The 18,629-nt window shown below is 48.9% G+C and overlaps 1 protein-coding gene across 1 annotated transcript in view; it reads right to left on the bottom strand.

Annotated features, from left to right (window-relative positions):
* The window catches only part of LOC129715704 (dedicator of cytokinesis protein 2), a gene marked incomplete at its 3' end in the record, with an annotated part of 264,879 nt that overhangs the window by 2,743 nt on the left and 243,507 nt on the right, over positions 1 to 18,629 (bottom strand). The window contains exons 17-18 of the mRNA XM_055665562.1: positions 17,599 to 17,702; positions 2,341 to 2,524 (exon numbers count right to left, since the gene is read on the bottom strand). Of these exons, the coding sequence (XP_055521537.1) occupies positions 2,341 to 2,524; positions 17,599 to 17,702 (288 nt within the window). The remainder of the gene's footprint in view (positions 1 to 2,340; positions 2,525 to 17,598; positions 17,703 to 18,629) is intronic.

Raw genomic sequence — 18,629 nt, 5'->3', positions numbered from 1 at the left:
TGGTGGTGAGTGCCTGGAACTCGCTGCCAGAGGTGGTGGTGAAGGCAAATACAACAGTGGCATTTAAGAGGTTCCATATCAAAAGTAGAGGTGTATTTCCCTGCAGTCTGTAAAGGTTGTCAATGTGATTGGGATTCCTATAGCCATTCCTATTTAATGAGAACTTGGTTCAACATACTAAAGAATGGAGTGAAGTTAAGCTGCAGGGAGGTAGGGAGGCCAGGATCGAGTGAATGTGGAGAGGATGTTTCCACTAGTGGAAGAGTCTCGGACTAGAGGTCACAGTCTCAGAATTAAAGGACGTTCTTTTAGGAAGATGAGGTCTAATTTCTTTTGTCAGAGGGTGGTGAATCTGTGGAATTTCTTGCTACAGAAGGCTGTGGAGGCCAAGTCAGTGGATATATTTAAGGCAGAGATAGATAGATTCTTCATTAGTACGGGTGTCAGAGGTTATGGGGAGAAGGCAGGAGAATGGGGTTAGGAGGGAGAGATAGATCAGCCATGATTGAATGGCGGAGTGGACTTGATGGGCTGAATGGCCTAATACTGCTCCTAATACTCATGACCTTATGACCTTATTATGACAATCGAGCCATTTACAGTGTACAGATACTTGATGAAGGGCATAATGTGAATAACATTTAGTACAAGATAAAGCCAGTAAAGTCCAGTCAAGGATAGTCCGAGGGTCACCAATGAGGTAGATATTAGAAACATAGAAGTTGGGATGTAATGTTAGAAACATAGAAACATAGAAATATAGAAATTAGGTGCAGGAGTAGGCCATTCGGCCCTTCGAGCCTGCACCGCCATTCAATATGATCATGGCTGATCATCCAACTCAGTATCCCGTACCTGCCTTCTCTCCATACCCTCTGATCCCTTTAGCCACAAGGGCCACATCTACCTCCCTCTTAAATATAGCCAATGAACTAGCCTCGACTACCCTCTGTGGCAGAGAGTTCCAGAGATTCACCCTCTCTGTGTGAAAAAAGTTCTTCTCATCTCGGGTTTAAACGATTTCCCCCTTATCCTTAAGCTGTGACCCCTTGTCCTGGACTTCCCCAACATCGGGAACAATCTTCCTGCATCTAGCCTGTCCAACCCCTTAAGAATTTTGTAAGTTTCTATAAGATCCCCTCTCAATCTCCTAAATTGTAGAGAGTATAAACCAAGTCTATCCAGTCTTTCTTCATAAGACAGTCCTGACATCCCAGGAATCAGTCTGGTGAACCTTCTCTGCACTCCCTCTATGGCAATAATGTCCTTCCTCAGATTTGGAGACCAAAATTGTACGCAATGTGGTCTCACCAAGACCCTGTACAACTGCAGTAGAAACTCCCTGCTCCTATACTCAAATCCTTTTGCAATGAAAGCTAACATACCATTCGCTTTCTTTACTGCCTGCTGCACCTGCATGCCTACCTTCAATGACTGGTGTACCATGACACCCAGGTCTCGCTGCATCTCCCCTTTTCCTAATCGGCCACCATTTAGATAATAGTTTTCCTGTTTTTGCCACCAAAATGGATAACCTCACATTTATCTACATTATACTGCATCTGCCAAACATTTGCCCACTCACCCAGCCTATCCAAGTCACCTTGCAGCCTCCTAGCATCCTCCTCACAGCTAACACTGCCCCCTCAGCTTAGTGTCATCCGCAAACCTGGAGATATTGCCTTCAATTCCCTCATCCAGATCATTAATATATATTGTAAATAGCTGGGGTCCCAGCACTGAGCCTTGCGGTACCCCACTAGTCACTGCCTGCCATTGTGAAAAGGACCCGTTTACTCCTACTCTTTGCTTCCTGTTTGCCAGCCAGTTCGCTATCCACATCAATACTGAACCCCCAATGCCGTGTGCTTTAAGTTTGTATACTAATCTCTTATGTGGGACCTTGTCGAAAGCCTTCTGGAAGTCCAGATACACCACATCCACGGGTTCTTCCCTATCCACGCTACTAGTTACATCCTCGAAAAATTCTATAAGATTCGTCAGACATGATTAGTTCAGCACTGCTCTCTGGTTGTGGTGGGATAATTCATTTGCCTGATAACAGCTGGAAAGAAACAGTCCCTGAATCTGGAGGTGTGCGTTTTCACACTTCCCTCTCTAAAATGTGTAGGAAGGAAGTGCAGATGCTGGTTTACACCAGAGATAGACGCACAAAGTGCTGGAGTAACTCAGCAGGTCAGGCAGCAACTCTGGAGGAAAGGAATAGGTGAGGTTTTGCGTCGAGCCCCTTCTTCTTCCGATTTCTGTTTACGATCCGCAGGTAAACAACTCTTGCCTGATGGGGGAGAGTTCGCTGATGTGGGGAGACAGGGACCTTACCGTTCTGTGTGAGTTTGGTGGAGCAGACGAGGGTGGAAATCTGAAGGCTGTCCCGCGAACATATGTGGTGACCTCCGCCGGTGCTTCGGAACGAGGAAGCCTGGCTCGCCTTCTGGTCGCTCATCGACTTGTTGGACAGATTATTCAGGTAGATGGAGGCATCTTCAAGCTTCCTACTGTCACCCTGTGGTTGGAAAGTGTATGGTTAGCAAATAAACTGATACACAGCGTTCCGCACTCAGATTGTGTGTCATATATTAATTGGACGTGGAGAGGATCTTTCCACAAGTGGCAGAGTCAAGGACCAGAGGTCATAGTCTCAGACTTCGAGGATGTTTTCTTTGAACCAGGGGTCGGCAGCCTACGGCCCCCGGGCCGAATGCGGCCCGTAACCCGAACTCATCCGGACCACAAACGTCCGTCACCTCCCGGGCCCGAGGCCGCGGCGCACAGGCGCGGTGACGCAAGGACACAAGGAGACCTGCGCTGGCGGCCACAATGGCGGACCGTTGAGTAGTGCCGAGCAGCGAGCTGCGACGAGCGCCAAACGCCATCGAGCTCAGGCTATACCGCATCCTGAGCAAAGCCGCCAGCACGGCCGCGCACCTTCTGTGTCTCCGCTTCACTGTGGGGATCGGGGTTGTCAATAGGCCGGGGACGAGTGAGTGCGACCATTTGAGCCACCGTCTTCAGGACGCAGCCAAGGCAACGGTCCGTAGGTTCACCATGTTGGTGAGCGCCCGTAACCAGGTGGCATCCTCGAAGGGGCCGGATATATGTGAACATGTGATAGATGTGGCCCACCATCCGCTCACAGACATGCGTCCCGGCCCCTATGCAGAATAAGGTTGCCCACCCCTGCTTTAGAAAGTAGATGAGGAGGAATTTCTTTCGTCAGAGGGTGGTGAATCAGTGGAATTCTTTGTCACAGAAGGCTGTGGAGGCCAAGTCAGTGGATATTTTTAAGGCGGAGATAGAAAATAATAACAATAATAATAATACATTTTATTTATGGGCGCCTTTCAAGAGTCTCAAGGACACCTTACAAAAATTTAGCAGGTTGAGGAAAAACATGTAAGGGGAATTAAATAAATAGTAGAGACATGACTAGTACACAAAGTAAAGACAGAATTCAATTCAAAACACAGTATGAGTCAATTCATGCACAGATGAAAAGGGAGGGGGACGTGGGGCTAAGGATAGGCAGAGGTGAAGAGATGGGTCTTGAGGCGGGACTGGAAGATGGTGAGGGACACGGAATTGCGGATCAGTTGGGGGAGGGAGTTCCAGAGCCTGGGAGCTGCCCTGGAGAAGGCTCTGTCCCCAAAACTGCAGAGGTTGGACTTGTGGATGGAGAGGAGACCAGCTGATGTGGATCTGAGGGACCGTGAGGGTTGGTAGGGGGAGAGGAGGTCTGTGAGATATGGGGGGCCAGATGGTGGAGAGGGGGTGGGACCAAGATTGTAGGTGAGGACCAGGATTTTGTGAGTGAGCCAGTGGGAGATGGGAAGCCAGTGAAGTTGTTTGAGGATTGGAGTGATGTGATGCCAGGATTTGGTGTGGGTGATGAGTCGGGCGGCTGCGTTCTGGACCAGTTGGAGTCGGTTGATGTAGGTGGAGCTGATGCCAAGGAGAAGTGAGTTGCAGTAGTCCAGTCGGGAGGAGATGAAGGCATGGATGAGTCTTTCAGCAGCGGGGGGTGTGAGAGAGGGTCTGAGTTTGGCGATGTTGCGGAGATGAAAGAAGGAGGTTTTAAAGACATGGCGGATGTGAGGCTCAAGGGAGAGGGTGGAATCAAAGATCATGCCAAGGTTGCGGGCCTGGGGAGATGGGGAGACAGTGGTGCCGTCGATGGTGAGAGTGGGGTTATTGATTTTGTTGAGTGTGGATTTGGTGCCTATGAGGAGGAATTCTGTCTTATCGCTGTTGAGTTTGAGGATAGATAGATCTTTGATTAGTACGCAGGGTTGCCAACTTTCTCACTCCCAAATAAGGGACAAAAGGTCAAAATAAGGGACAAATTACCGACGGCACAAAATACAGAAAGCCTTCGTCGAGTCACCCATTGCTTGTTACAGCTGCACAGTCTTTTGTTTTGTGCAGGTTTATCCATGGTTACACACGCCAATCCGAATAACACCAGACTTTACTGAAACTGTTTGTTTTGTCAGGAATTGGCAAAATATAGCGTACAACTGATGCGCGATAAGGGAGCCTGTGATTGGATGATGGGTGAATCACTGGTGCGTGGCATCTACAGCACATGCAACACGCACGCACGCACGCTGTTGTATCAGATCTAGGATCTGTCTGTAAGCGTGCCCTCTGGTGATTACAGACTACAGAGGCTCCACGACCTATTATGCTTCGACTTACGATATTTCGACTTTACAATGGTATAAAAGCGATACACATTCAGTAGAAACTGTGCTGGGAATTTTAAATGTTGATTTTTTTCGATGATCCAAGCAGACCGGGCACCATCCAAGTCACCAAGTCCGGGGCAATTCGTTGACCGACTCGGCTGTGGCTGGGTGAATGATGAGTTGGCCCGGGTGCTGGACTGCACACAAAGCCCACAGTTGAGTTTTGGCCGGGGCCGCTCGACGTCGCTCGCACAGTCCGGCTTCCCGGGCCAAAGTCCCTCAGCTGGCCCGCCGGCTGGGCTTCGTGTTCTGCTGCACGCCAAGTCCGGCGCCCCATCCAACTCGTGAACCGATGATCGGGCCATGAGAAGGAGGGGGGGTGGTGGTGGTGTCGGCGGCAAGCGGAGGTCTGAAGATCGGACAGCTGGCCGGGCTGCCGACCGACCGACGGGGCCACGAGCGAGGCGCTGCTGCTGCTGCTGCTGCTGCACTCCATGGGCTGCACTACATCGGGACGGGTGATGCGGGGCTGGACGCAGCGCTCTGACCCGACAGTCCCCTCGACCCGAGTAGTAGACAATAGACAATAGACAATAGACAATAGACAATAGGTGCAGGAGGAGGCTATTTGGCCCTTCGAGCCAGCACCGCCATCCAATATGATCATGGCTGATCATCCACAATCAGTACCCCGTTCCTGCCTTCTCCCCATATCCCCTGACTCCGCTATCTTTAAGAGCATTATCAAGCTCTCTCTTGAAAGCATCCAGAGAACCGGCCTCCACCGCCCTCTGAGGCAGAGAATTCCACAGACTCACCACTCTGTGAAAAAGTGTTTCCTCGTCTCCGTTGTAGTAGCAGTTAAATACGGGACAAGGGCGGTTCCCTATGGGACAAACCAATTGAGCCCAATATATGGGATGTCCCGGCTAATACGGGACAGTTGGGAACCCCATTAGTACGGGTGTCAGAGGTTATGTGGTAAAGGCAGGAGAATGGGGTTAGGTGGGAGTGTATGGGGTGATCACTGGTCAGTGGGCCGAAGGGCCTGTTTCCACACTAGATCTCTAGAGTAGGGTGGAAGATTGCAACCTTCACGTGGTCCGCCCTGTTTCGACTAATGCAATCAACTCGACGTGCACAAACGGAAGATCAAATAGAACAAGTTGTCCAACAACTTTAGGCTGTGCACTCCAAACGAAAGAAGATCTCTGAAGTCTTAATAAATACATGATAACCCTCAGTTTTATCGGTAGTGTGAAAGGCCAGTGTCCCTGCGATTTGTGAGTTAATTGGCTTTGTTAACAACTGTAAATTGTCCCTAGTGTGTAGGATAGTGTTAGTGTAGGTGACGATCGCAGGTCGGCAGGGAGGGCTCGTTTCCAGGCTGTATGTCGGAAGTCTGCACTCTGAAGAAATCTACTTTTCTCCTTCATTAACAAAGACCCCGTTGCATTGTGAGTGTGGTTAATACTGTTCCTTCACTGCACGGAGAGGAAGCCAGCTCTCATGGTCCCGTGCAGAGAGAGCCGCTCTCCGGGGAGTTGAGCAACACAACCTCTCTAATTGGGCACTCACAGTAGCCGCACAGAGCAACTTCCCTCCGGAGCCCAGCATATCATCGCCTAATTGGACGTCAAGGGGGAGCAATCAGTCTTCCCTGGTCGGGCTTAATGGTTCAACTGGTCCCTTCCGCACCTTCCCTGGCTCCAGGGGTGAAGGAAAGATTGATTGCAGGCACCGCTCGGGTCAGCAACGGGATAATTGGTCCTGCCTGAGTGGAGAAGGTGTGCCATCGATTGTTAATGGCCAGCCGTCATCAATTTGACCAGATGTGGAGGAAGGAACTGCAGATGCTGGCTTTCAACCAAAGACAGACACTAAAACGCCAGAGTGACTCAGCGGGACAGGCTTGGATTGTATTCACTGGAGTTTAGAAGGATGAGGGGGTGATCTTATAGAAACATTATAAAAAGGACTGGGCAAGCTAGATGCAGGAAAAAAGTTCCCAATGTTGGGCGAGTCCAGAACCAGGGGCCACAGTCTTAGGGTTTGGACACGTTAGAGGCAGGAAACATGTTCCTGGTGTTGGGGGAGTCCAGAACCGGGGCCACAGTTTAAGATAAGGGGCAAGTCATTTATAACACTTAGGGGAGGTCATTTAAGACTGAGGTGAGAAAACACTTTTTCACCAGATTGTGTATTTATGGAATTCCCTGCCACAGAGGGCAGTGGAGGCCAAATCACTGGATGGATTTAAGAGAGAGTTAGATAGAGCTCTAGGGGCTAGTGGAGTCAAGGAATATGGGGAGAAGACAGGCACGGGTTATTGATAGGGGACGATCAGCCATGATCACAATGAATGGCGGCGCTGCCTCGAAGGGCCGAATGGCCTCCTCCTGCACCTATTTTCTATGTTTCTATGACAGGCAGCATCTCTGGAAAGAAGGGATGGGTGACGTTTCAATGTCGAGAAAAATCTGAAGAAGGGTCTCGACCCGAAACGTCACCTGTTCCTTCAACATCCTGAAGCAGCGGTCTCTGGTAGGGAAGCATCCATTCGGGACTTACCTTCTAGACGAGAGGGCCAGTACTTCTGGCCCCCGCAGTGGCGACTTCGGAGGCTTGTGGTCCTGACCATGGGGGAACAATGGAGGAGGACTGACTGTACTTTGTGCTTTCCCCCACAGTGAAGAATGCTGTGGTGAATATTTGTGTTACATTTTGATTGTGTATTGTGTGTTCTTTTTGATTGTACCGCTGCTGACAAATTCATTTCACTTGCAGTTCATTGTGTATGTGATGAATAAATCAGATTGATTGATTGATTGATCTGCAGAGATGTTGCCTGTCCCACCGAGTTGCTCCAGAATTTTGTGTCTATCAATAGAGAATAGGTGCAGGAGTAGGCCATTCAGCCCTTCGAGCCAGCACCGCCATTCAATGTGATCATGGCTGATCATCAACAATCAGTACCCCGTTCCTGCCTTCTCCTCATATCCCCTGACTCCGCTATCTTTAAGAGCCCTATCTAGCTCTCTCTTGAAAGTATCCAGAGAACTGGCCTCCACCGCCCTCTGAGGCAGAGAATTCCACAGACTCACAACTCTCTGTGAAAAAAGTTTCCTCGTCTTCGTTCTAAATGGCTTACTCCTTATTCTTAAATTGTGGCCCCTGGTTCTGGACTCCCCCAACATCGGGAACATGTTTCCTGCCTCTAGCGTGTCCAAACCCTTAACAGTCTTATATGTTTCAATTAGATTCCCTCTCATCCTTCTAAACTCCAGAGTGTACAAGCCCAGCTGCTCCATTCTCTCAGCATATGACAGTCCCGCCATCCCGGGAATTAACCTTGTAAACCTACGCTGCACTCCCTCAATAGCAAGAATGTCCTTCCTCAAATTAGGGGACAAAAATTGCACACAATACTCCAGGTGTGGTCTCACTAGGGCTCTGTAAAACTGCAGAAGGACCTCTGTGCTCCTATACTCAACTCCTCTTGTTATAAAGGCCAACATGTCATTCACTTTCTTCACTCCCTGCTGTACCTGCATGCTTACTTTCAAAGACTGATGTACAAGAACCCCCAGATCCCGTTGTACTTTCCCTTTTCCCCAACTTGACACCATTTAGATAGTAATCTGCCTACCTATTTTTATACCAAAGTGGATAACCTCACATTTATCCGCATTAAACTTTATCTGCCATGCATCTGCCCACTCCCCCAACCTGTCCAAGTCACCCTGCATCCTCATAGCATCCTCCTCACAGTTCACACTGCCACCCAGCTTTGTGTCATCTGCAAATTTGCTAACGTTACTTTGAATCCCTTCATCCAAATCGTTGATGTATCCTCATCTCCGTTCTAAATGGCCTCCCCCCCTTATTCTTAATTTGACAATTAGGCAAACCATTAGATGGAATTAATCTGCTGTGGGGAGGTGGGGTAGGTGTTATAGACGCAGAAACCTATAACTAACCCACCCACCCCCACCCCACCCCCCCTCCCCCCCTACAATTCTCTACCTACCCACTCATTAATTCTGATTTGCATCACATTAAATCTAAACAGACATGAATTACAGTTAATACACAATTGTGCAATATACAATCATTATGTGAGGCTCTCTAACTAGTAAATCGTTGTTCCATTCTTTATTGCTTTTTTAAATGTTAATTGGATTAAATATTACAATAAAATTATTCCAAAAGCACACTGTTCTTTTTTACGACCACGGATATCACATGTATATTTGTAGTGTAGACTTGAGATATACAGCGTGAAAACAGTGCCCAGCGGCTCACTGACCAGTGATCACCCCATGTACTAGCACTACACTACACACTAGTAAGTAAGTAAGTTTTATTTATATAGCACATTTTAAGTCAACTTGCATTGACACCAAAGTGCTTTACATAAATTAAATAATAAGTTTACATACAAACCATAGAAAAAGGTTAAAAAGAAAGAAAGAAAGAAAATGGACACAACACATCATAGAGTTCAACACAAATGTCCCCCCACAACAGAATCAAAAATGTCCACTGTGGGGAAAGGCACCAGAATGTTAAGGCCTCTTCCTCTGTGAAACACCCGAGGTCGGGGCCCATTTGTGGCCGTGCAGCCAGTCCGATGATTTTCAGGGCCCTCTTGCCGTGAAGACGGAACACTGGCGTCGGGTGAAACAATTCCTCAAGCGGCTTGGAAAGTCTGGAGCGGCTGCCTCCTCCCCGGAGACCGGGTCACTCGTAGACTTCAGGCCGCGCCGGTTGGAACTCCGACCCCGGCGAACTCGATCCCAGGCTCCGCGGCGCTCCAAATCCAGCGCCGCCCGCGGCCGGATGCCCGCAGCCACAGCTCCGCGATGTTGGGATCGACGGCCACAGCGCTCCGGAGCTTACCGCATGGCGACCCGGCAAGGCATCGCCCGCTCCGTGGCTCCGCTCCGTGATGGTGTCCTTGCGCTGCGCCGCCACCGAAGCTGTAGTCCCGGCCGGTCCCGACAGGAAACGCCGCTCCATTCTCGATGGTAGGCCGCGAAGACGGGGCAAAGAAGCAGCTCGGAGGGATGCTGCCTCTCCGACCAGGTAGGGGACTAAGAATTAAAGTTTCCCCCTTCCCCACCCCCACCCACCACATAAAAGACCTCCACTAACATTTTGGACAGGACTTAGGGGCAATTTACAATTTACAGAAGCCAATTACCTGCTAACCTGAAGATAGGCACAAAATGCTGGAGAAACTAAGCGGGTCAGGCGGGATCTCTGGAGAGAAAGAACACGTGACGTTTCGGGTCGAGACCCTTCGTCAGGCTGGAGAACCCACAAACCAAGAGAGTTGTGAATTCACCCAGTGAGTTGTGAATTTGTGGAATTCCCTGCCACAGGGGGCAGTGGAGGCCAAATCACTGGATGGATTTAAGAGAGAGTTAGATAGAGCTCTAGGGGCTAGTGGATTCAAGGGATATGGGGAGAAGGCAGGCACGGGTTATTGATAGGGGACGATCAGCCATGGTCACAATGAATGGCGGTGCTGGCTCGAAGGGCCGAATGGCCTCCTCCTGCACCTATTTTCTACGTTTCTATGTTTCTAAACCGGCACGTCTTTGGAATGTGGGAGGAAACCGGAGAACCTGGAGAAAACCCAGGCAGGTTTTTTCCGAGATCTTCGCTTTCCTCCCACACTCCAAAGACGTACAGGTTAGTAGGTTAATTGGCTTGGAATATATGTAAAACATTTGTCCCTATTGTGTGTGTAGGATAGTGTTAATGTATGGGGATCGCTGGTCAATAGACAATAGACAAAAGGTGCAGGAGTAGGTCATTCGGCCCTTCGAGCCAGCACCGCCATTCAATGTGATCATGGCTGATCATCCCCAATCAGTACCCCGTTCCTGCCTTCTCCCCATATTTTTAAGAGCCCCATCTAGCTCTCTCTTGAAAGCATCCAGAGAACCTGCCTCCACCGCCCTCTGAGGCAGAGAATTCCACAGACTCACCACCCTCTGTGAGAAAAAGTGTTTCCTCGTCTCCGTTCCAAATGGCTTACTCCTTATTCTTACTTAAACTGTGGCCCCTTGTTCTGGACTCCCCAAACATTGGGAACGTGTTTCCTGCTTCTAGCGTGTCTAAGCCCTTAACAATCTTATATGTTTCAATGTGAGTCCATCTCATCCTTCTAAACTCCAGAGTGTACAAGCCCAGCTGCTCCATTCTCCCGGGAATTAACCTTGTAAACCTACGCTGCACTCCCTCAATAGCAAGAATGTCCTTCCTCAAATTAGGAGACCAAAACTGTACACAAAACTCCAGGTATGGTCTCATTAGAGGTCTGTACAACTGCAGAAGGACCTCTGCTCAAATATTCGATTCCTCTATTTATAAAGGCCAACATGCCATTCACTTTCTTTACTACCTGCTGTACCTGCATGCTTAATTTCATAGACTGATGTACAAGGACCCCCAGATCCCGTTGTACTTCCCCTTTTCCCAATTTGACGCCATTTAGATAGTAATCTGCCTTCCTGTTTTTGCTACCAAAGTGGATAACCTCACATTTATCCGCATTAAACTTTGTAGCGGACCCAGTGGACCGAAGGGCCTGTTTCCACGCTGTATCTCTAAATTATACTAAACACTGCTGGGACAACTTCAGCTGCACACAATCACCATACGCCTCGCTGAATGACAAACATGCTGTGAACACCGGGTCACAATCATTTGGAATAAAATTAGAATTTGCATTTATATAGCGCCTTTCTTGACCTGAGCTCCCCGGTAGTGCATTACTCCTGCAGCGAATCAATTATTTTTGCAATGCATTGATTGAGTCCATTTGACAAGCATGCAAGTCATCTACGTGAATTAATCTCCCATAAACTACAATAAGATCGATTCACCATAGCCCATAAACATAGGGATGTGTCCAAAAGCTTCTCAGAGTTATAGAGTCATGGAGTCATACAGTGTGGACACAGGCCCTTCAGCCCACCTTGCCCACGCCGACCAACATGCCCCATCTACATTGGTCCCACCTGCCCATGCTTGGCCCTGTCCTATCCATGTACAGTATCTGTCAAAATGTTTCTTAAACATTGGGATAGTCACTGCCTCAACTAGCTCCTCTGGCAATTCGTTCGATACACCCACCACCCTTTGTGTAAAAGTAGTTGCCCCTCAGGCTCATAATAAATCTTTCTCCCCTCATCTTAAACCCATGTCCCGTGCTTCGTGAATCTCCCTACTCTGGGCAAGCAATTCTGTGCATCTACCCGATCTATTCCTCTCATGATTTTATACACCTCTATAAGATCACCCCTCATCCTCCTGCTCCCCAATGAGTCCTAGCCTACTCAGCCTCTCCCTGTAGCTCAGGTTCTCGAGTCCTGGCAACATCCTCATCTTCTCTGCACCCTGTCCATCTTGACAACATGAAGTAAAACAAAGTTTATCAGCATAGAACTTAAAAACATCTGAAGAAGGGTCTCGACCCGAAACGTCACCTATTCTTTCACTCCATAGATGCTGCCTCACCCGCTGAGTTTCTCCAGTCTGAGTCTAATCTGAGTCTTTTGTCTACCTTTGATTTTTCCAGCATCTGCAGTTCTTTCTTAAACGCTTCAGCAGAGAACATTGTTTGACAACATCTCGACAACATCTTTCCTAGAACAGGGTGGCCAAAATTGTATACATGTGCTTGTCTGTACGGAGTTTGTACGTTCTCCCCGTGACCTGCGTGGGTTTTCTCCGGGATCTTCGGTTTCCTCCCACACCCCAAAGACATGCAGGTTTGTAGGTTAATTGGCTTGGTGTAATTGTAAATTGTCTCTAGTGTGTGTAGGATAGTGTTAGTGTGCAGGGGTCGCTGGTCGGCGCGGACTTGGTGGGCCGAAGGGCCTGGTTTAGCGCTGTATCTGTAAACTAATGTAGCTGGGACATGTTGGCTGGTGTGGGCAAGTTGGGGGTTGAAGGGCTTGTTTCCATCCTGTATGACTCTGTTCTATGTTCAATGTAAACTCAAATAAATAGACAATAGACAATAGGTGCAGGAGTAGGCCATTCGGCCCTTCGAGCCAGCACCGCCATCCAATGAGTTCATGGCTGATCATCCCCAATCAGTGCCCCGTTCCTGCCTTCTCCCCATATCCCCCGACTCTGCTATCTTTAAGATCCCTATCCAGTTCTCTCTTGAAAGTATCCAGAAAACCAGCCTCCACCGCCCTCTGAGGCAGAGAATTGCACAGGGTTGAGCTCCCCACCTTCCGTGTGTGGAGTGCCTCCTATGTCAATGCAGCACCAATTAATAGGCTGCTGTGTCGGAGGTTGGGAAACAGGCCGGTGTGAATGAATGAATGAATGCATACGTTTATTGGCCAAGTATTCACATACAAGGAATTTGCCTTGGTGCTCCGCCCGCAAGTGACAACATGATATACAGTGACAACGTGACATACAGTGACGATGTGCCCCCTGGCACTTCATGTTGGAACCTAATCAACACTCATGGGCCATGGGAGAATTGTGTTACAGAACGCAGACCCACAGCCCGCAAGTACGGACTTGTGAGCGTAGATAAAAAAAGGAACCTTGAGGGGTTTTCTGCGTGAGACAAGAATGAATGATACATTTGTACTAAATGCCATTTTGGCTGCTTGTACAACCCCCGTGTTCTCATTTGACTTATCCAACACTGGAAGAAACATTGCATCTTGCAGAGGGTTGGCGGTGTAGGTTATTCATCTGGATGCTGCCGTGGAGGGAACAATCACTAGGAAAAGGGGGGAATCAGATTGTGAGGCTATTTCATGTGTAGGAGAGAGGTGAAAGGAAATGTAATAGAGCTTTTTTTAAACCGTGAAGGGCTTTGATAAAGTGAATCGGAAAAAGATTGTCCCCTCGGGTGACAGAAGCAGCGATGAAGAATCATTTATTTTAAAATAAGGAAATTGACCACGCTATCGAGCTACCTGTAACGCCACTTTTAAGGAACTGTGTACCTGCAGTCCTATATCCCTCTGCTCTACAACACTCCCCAGAGCCCGACTGTTCACTGTGAAGGTCCTGCTCTGATTTGACTTCCAAAAATGCACCACCTTGCACCTTGCACTTATTCATGTTGAACTCGATTAACCTATCCTCAGGCTAGCTACAAAATGATCAAGAACCTGCTGCAATTTTTGACAACCGTCCTCGCTCCCTACGATGCCACCCACTTTCTTGTCATCCGCAAACTTCCTAATCTCATTCTCATTCAAAGGTTCAAAGTTCAAAGGTTCCTTATTAGTCACATACACCTAGGTGTAGTGAAATGCTTGTTGCCAATGCAGCTCATCAAAAAAAAGAATACAGACATAACAATAATAAAGAAATTTAACATAAAGAACATCCCCCCACAATGGTTCCCATTATGAGGGAAGGCACAATGTCCAGTCCCCATCCCCATGTCCACCCATAGTCGGGCCTATTGAGGCCTCCGCAGTTGCCTTTACGGAGGCCCGATGTTCCAGGCCGTTCTCGCCGGGTGATGGTACTTCGAGGTCGGGAGAATCCTCACAGCGGCCTGGGAACCCTGGAACGGCTGCATCCTTACCGGAGACCGCGGCTTCCGAAGCCGACAGGCCGCGCTGGATGGAGCTCCACCACTGACGATCTCGGCGAGAGATCCCAAGCACCCAATGTTAAAGTCAGCGCCGCCGCCCGCGGCTGGCCGCTCCACAGACTCGCAGCTCCACGATGTTTTTTATCAGCGGTCTTCAACTCACCGCAGTTCCAGCGTGGCGACCCGGGCAAGGAATCGCCCGTTCCGCTCCCCAATAGTGCTCCAGCGCTGGGCCGCCGCCGAAGCCGAAGTTCTGGCCGGTCCCGACAGGAAACGCCGCTCCAGACGCGCTGGTAGGCCGCGTGGACGGGTCGAAGGTGCAGCCCGGAGGAAAACCGCCTCTCCGACCAGGTAGAGATCCTGAAGAGTAGTTTCCCCCTACCCCCCCCCTCCCCCCCCCCACCCCCCCCGCAGAAACAGCTCCAGAAACAAAACACTTTAACTAACTGAAAATTTACAAAAGAGATGAAAAAACAGACAGCTGCAGGCTGGGCAGCCATACCCATACAGGCCGGTGCCCCCAATACAATGATTCAATGACTCAAATCATTGACATAGATCACAAACAACAATGGGCCCAGCACTGAACCCTGAGGCACACCACTAGTCACAGGCCTCCGTCCGCAAAACAGCCGTCCACATTACCCTCTGCTTCCTTCCATAAAGCTGAGTCTTTAAGAGCCTGTCCCACTTGGGCGACCCAATTGGCGAGTTTAGAAGAGTTTAGAAAAATGACATGTTGAAGACCTCCTTCGACTATGTAGAAGACCTCCTCCGACCTCCTTCGACTTTGTTGAAGTCCAGCTACGACTAGCTTCGACTAACTTCGGCAAAATTGGACACCGAACAGTGGAGAGTGAAGGCGAACTCCTTCGATCTCCTTCGACCTCCCTTCGACTATGATGAAGACTATCTACAACTACCCTCGATTACCTACGACTAACATGCCGATCTACTACGACCTACTACGACTAAACCTACGAGTAAAAAAGTATCGATTTTTTCCATGGCGACCTTTTTTTACTTGCGGGCATTTTTTAACATATTGAACAAAAAGCTGCGACCTAGCTGAGGCCTCGAGTACGAGGAGACCACTCTTGAGCATGATGGAGAGTTACAAAGACCTCCTACAACCTCGTGTCGACAATGCTGCGAGTATGAGTCGAGGGCAAACTTGCCAGGTCTCGCGGATTAGGTTGCCCAAGTGAAACAGGCCTTTTGCCCAGTCTTTAGACTTGAGACTTTTGGAGATGCAGCGTAGACAGAGACCCTTCGGCCCACCAAGTCCACACTGACCAGCGGTCACCTGTGAACGAGCACTATCCTGCACACTGGGGACCATTTACAGAAGCCAATCAACCTACAAACCTGCACGTCTTTGGAGTGTGGGAGGGAACCAGAGCACCCAGAGAAAACCCACGAGGTCACAGTGAAAATGAACAAACTCCGTACCGACAGCACCTGCAGTCAGGATCGAACCCGGATCTCCGGCGATGCAAGGCAGCAACTCTGCTGCTGTGCCATCGTGCCACTCTGCCGGCTAGCTCTCCCTGGATCGAACCTTCCTGAGCAGCCTACCATGCGGAACTTTTTCATATAGGCACTGAAGTCTACATAGACAACGTCTAAGGCTTTGCCCTCATCAACCTTTTTTTAACTTCTTCTTTCGTCACTTACAAGGAGGGTACGAGGAACTCGGAATGATGGCCTTCATCTGCATTGTTAATCACTCTGGTTTTAATGTACCTTAGAACTAGGAACTCACGAGCCTACTCACAGCGTGGATGCGTCGCAATGAAATCTTTCATGGATCAACTTCACAACTTCAAAAGAAAATGTTTTATACTCTCTCAAATGTTTTATACTCTCTCAAATGTTTGGAACTTTACAGGCAAGTTGAACGATCCAGGAGATACTCAACAATCTGAAATCAATGTATAGGGAGGAACTGTAGATGCTGCAGTTATTATAGACAATAGACAATGGACAATAGGTGCAGGAGTAGGCCATTTGGCACTTAGAGCCAGCACAGCTATTCAATGTGATCACGGCTGATTATCCCCAATCAGTGCCCCGTTCCTGCCTTCTCCCCATATCCCCTGACTCTATAAGAGCCCTATCTAGCTCTCTCTTGAAAGCATCCAGAGAACCTGCCTCAATCGCCCTCTGAGGCAGAGAATTCCACAGACTCACAACTCCCTGGGTGAAAAAGTGTTTCCTCATCTCCATTCTAAATGGCTTACCCCTTATTCGTCAACTGTGACCCCTGGTTCTGGACTCCCCCAACATCGGGAACATGTTTCCCACCTCTAGCTTGGCCAAACCCTAAATAATCTTTTTTGTTTCAATAAGATTCCCTCTCATCCTTCTATATACCAGAGTGTACAAGCCCAGCCAGTCCATTCTCTTAGCACATTTCAGTCCGGCCATCCCAGGAATTAACCTTGCTGTTGCTGCAGTTCGGGAAGATGCACTGGTGTGTCTAGCCCAGAGTAGGGGAATCAAGGACCAGAGGACGTGGATTTATAGTGAAGCGGAAAAGATTTAATAGAAATCTGAGAGGGAACTTTTTCCACACAAAGGGTGGTGGCTGTATGGCACGAGCTGCCAGAGGAGGTAGTTGAGGCTGGGCCTATCCCAATGTTTAGGAATCAGTTGAACAGATATGGATAGGACAGGTTTGGGTGGGGTATGGACCAAACATGGGCAGGTGGGACATGTTGGTCGGTGTGGGCAGAGTTGGGCCGAAGGGCCTGTTTCCACATGAAGACAATAATAATAAACTAAACTGAAGATTGGCCATGACCTTATTAATCGCCAGATCAGATTGGATGGGCCGAAAGGCCTATGCCTGCTCTGTATTCACAGGTCTACACGTTTTATAAGTTCATAAATGACAGGTGCAGAATTAGGCCATTCGGCCCATCAAGTCTACCCTGCCACTCCCTCATGGCTGATCTATCTCTCCCTCCTAAACCCCATTCTCCTGCCTTCTCCCCGTAACCCCTGACACCCGTACTAATCAAGAATCTATCTATCTCCACCATAAAAATACCCACTGACTTGACCTTCACAGTCTTCGTGGCAAAGAATTCCACAGATTCACCGCCCTCTGAATAAAGAAATTTCTTCTCACCTCCTTCATGAAGGAACGTCTTTTAATTCAGAGGCTGTGACCACTGGTCCTAGACTCTCCCACTAGTGGAAACTTCCTCTCCACACCCACTCTACCCAGGCCTGCTATTCCACACATTTTGACGTGTGCGTGTGTACACATATTGCCAGAACATTTACCTTGTATAAGATCAGATTGTGCTCGCCATCTTTAAGGGTTGTTCCATCTGGTTTCATTAGTTTCTCATAAGCCATGGCAAATATTCTCTCTCCCTTGTCCTTAGCTGTAAACAAATATCAAATGTCATCATCATGTACAGTTTGTTAACATGGTCAAGGCCCAGATTTGTGTGATTACAGTTTAGTTTAGTTTAGAATTTAGTGTAGAGACACAGGATCTTTGGCCCACCGAGCCCCTGCTATCCAGCAATCACCCCGCACACTAAAGGGCCGGTCCCACCAGCATGCGCCTGCACGCGGCAAGCACGACCAAACCAGAAGCGGGGGTCAAGTGAGTGACATGCAGTTCGAGCGAAGTCCGCGGGATGTTCGCGCGTGACGTACGGCGTCGAGGCGGCTGCGGGCCGGCAGGCTGTTGCTGCGTGGAATTTTTGAACATGGTCAGTTTTTCGGAGCCCCGCGCGATGTCGGGACCAACTCCGCACAACTCCATACGGCTCCGGCTATCGAAGTGGGACCGGCCCCGCGGGGCCGTACGGCTCAAGCGACCACGTTAGGTCGCGCTTACCCCATGCAGGCGCATGCTGGTGGGACAGGCCCTTTACAGCATCCTACACACACTAGGGACATTTTACATTCATACCAAGCCAATTAATCTACAAACCCGTTCGTCTTTGGAGTGTGGGAGGAAACCGGTACACCCGGCAAAAATGAATGCAGGTCACGGGGAGAAGGTACAAACAGCCTCTGCAGTCAGAATCAAACCCTGGTCTCTGCTGCTGTAAGACAGCAACACTACCGCTGCACCACCGTGCCGCACTAAAGTCTGAAGGGTTTATTCGTAATTATTCATAAGTATTCATGAGTTGTAGGAGCTGAACTAGGCCATTTGGCTCATCAAGTCTACTCAACCATTCAATCATGGATGATCTATCTCTCCCTCTCAATCCCATTCTCCTGCCTTCTCCCCATAACCCCTGACACCCGTACTAATCAAGAATCTGTTAATCTCACCCTTAAATATATCCAAT

This window comes from Leucoraja erinacea, unplaced genomic scaffold, assembly GCF_028641065.1.
Source record: "Leucoraja erinacea ecotype New England unplaced genomic scaffold, Leri_hhj_1 Leri_133S, whole genome shotgun sequence".
Taxonomy (NCBI): Eukaryota; Metazoa; Chordata; class Chondrichthyes; order Rajiformes; family Rajidae; genus Leucoraja; species Leucoraja erinaceus.
Note: the sequence above shows the minus strand (reverse complement) of the source record. Positions and strands in the feature narration are given on the sequence as shown.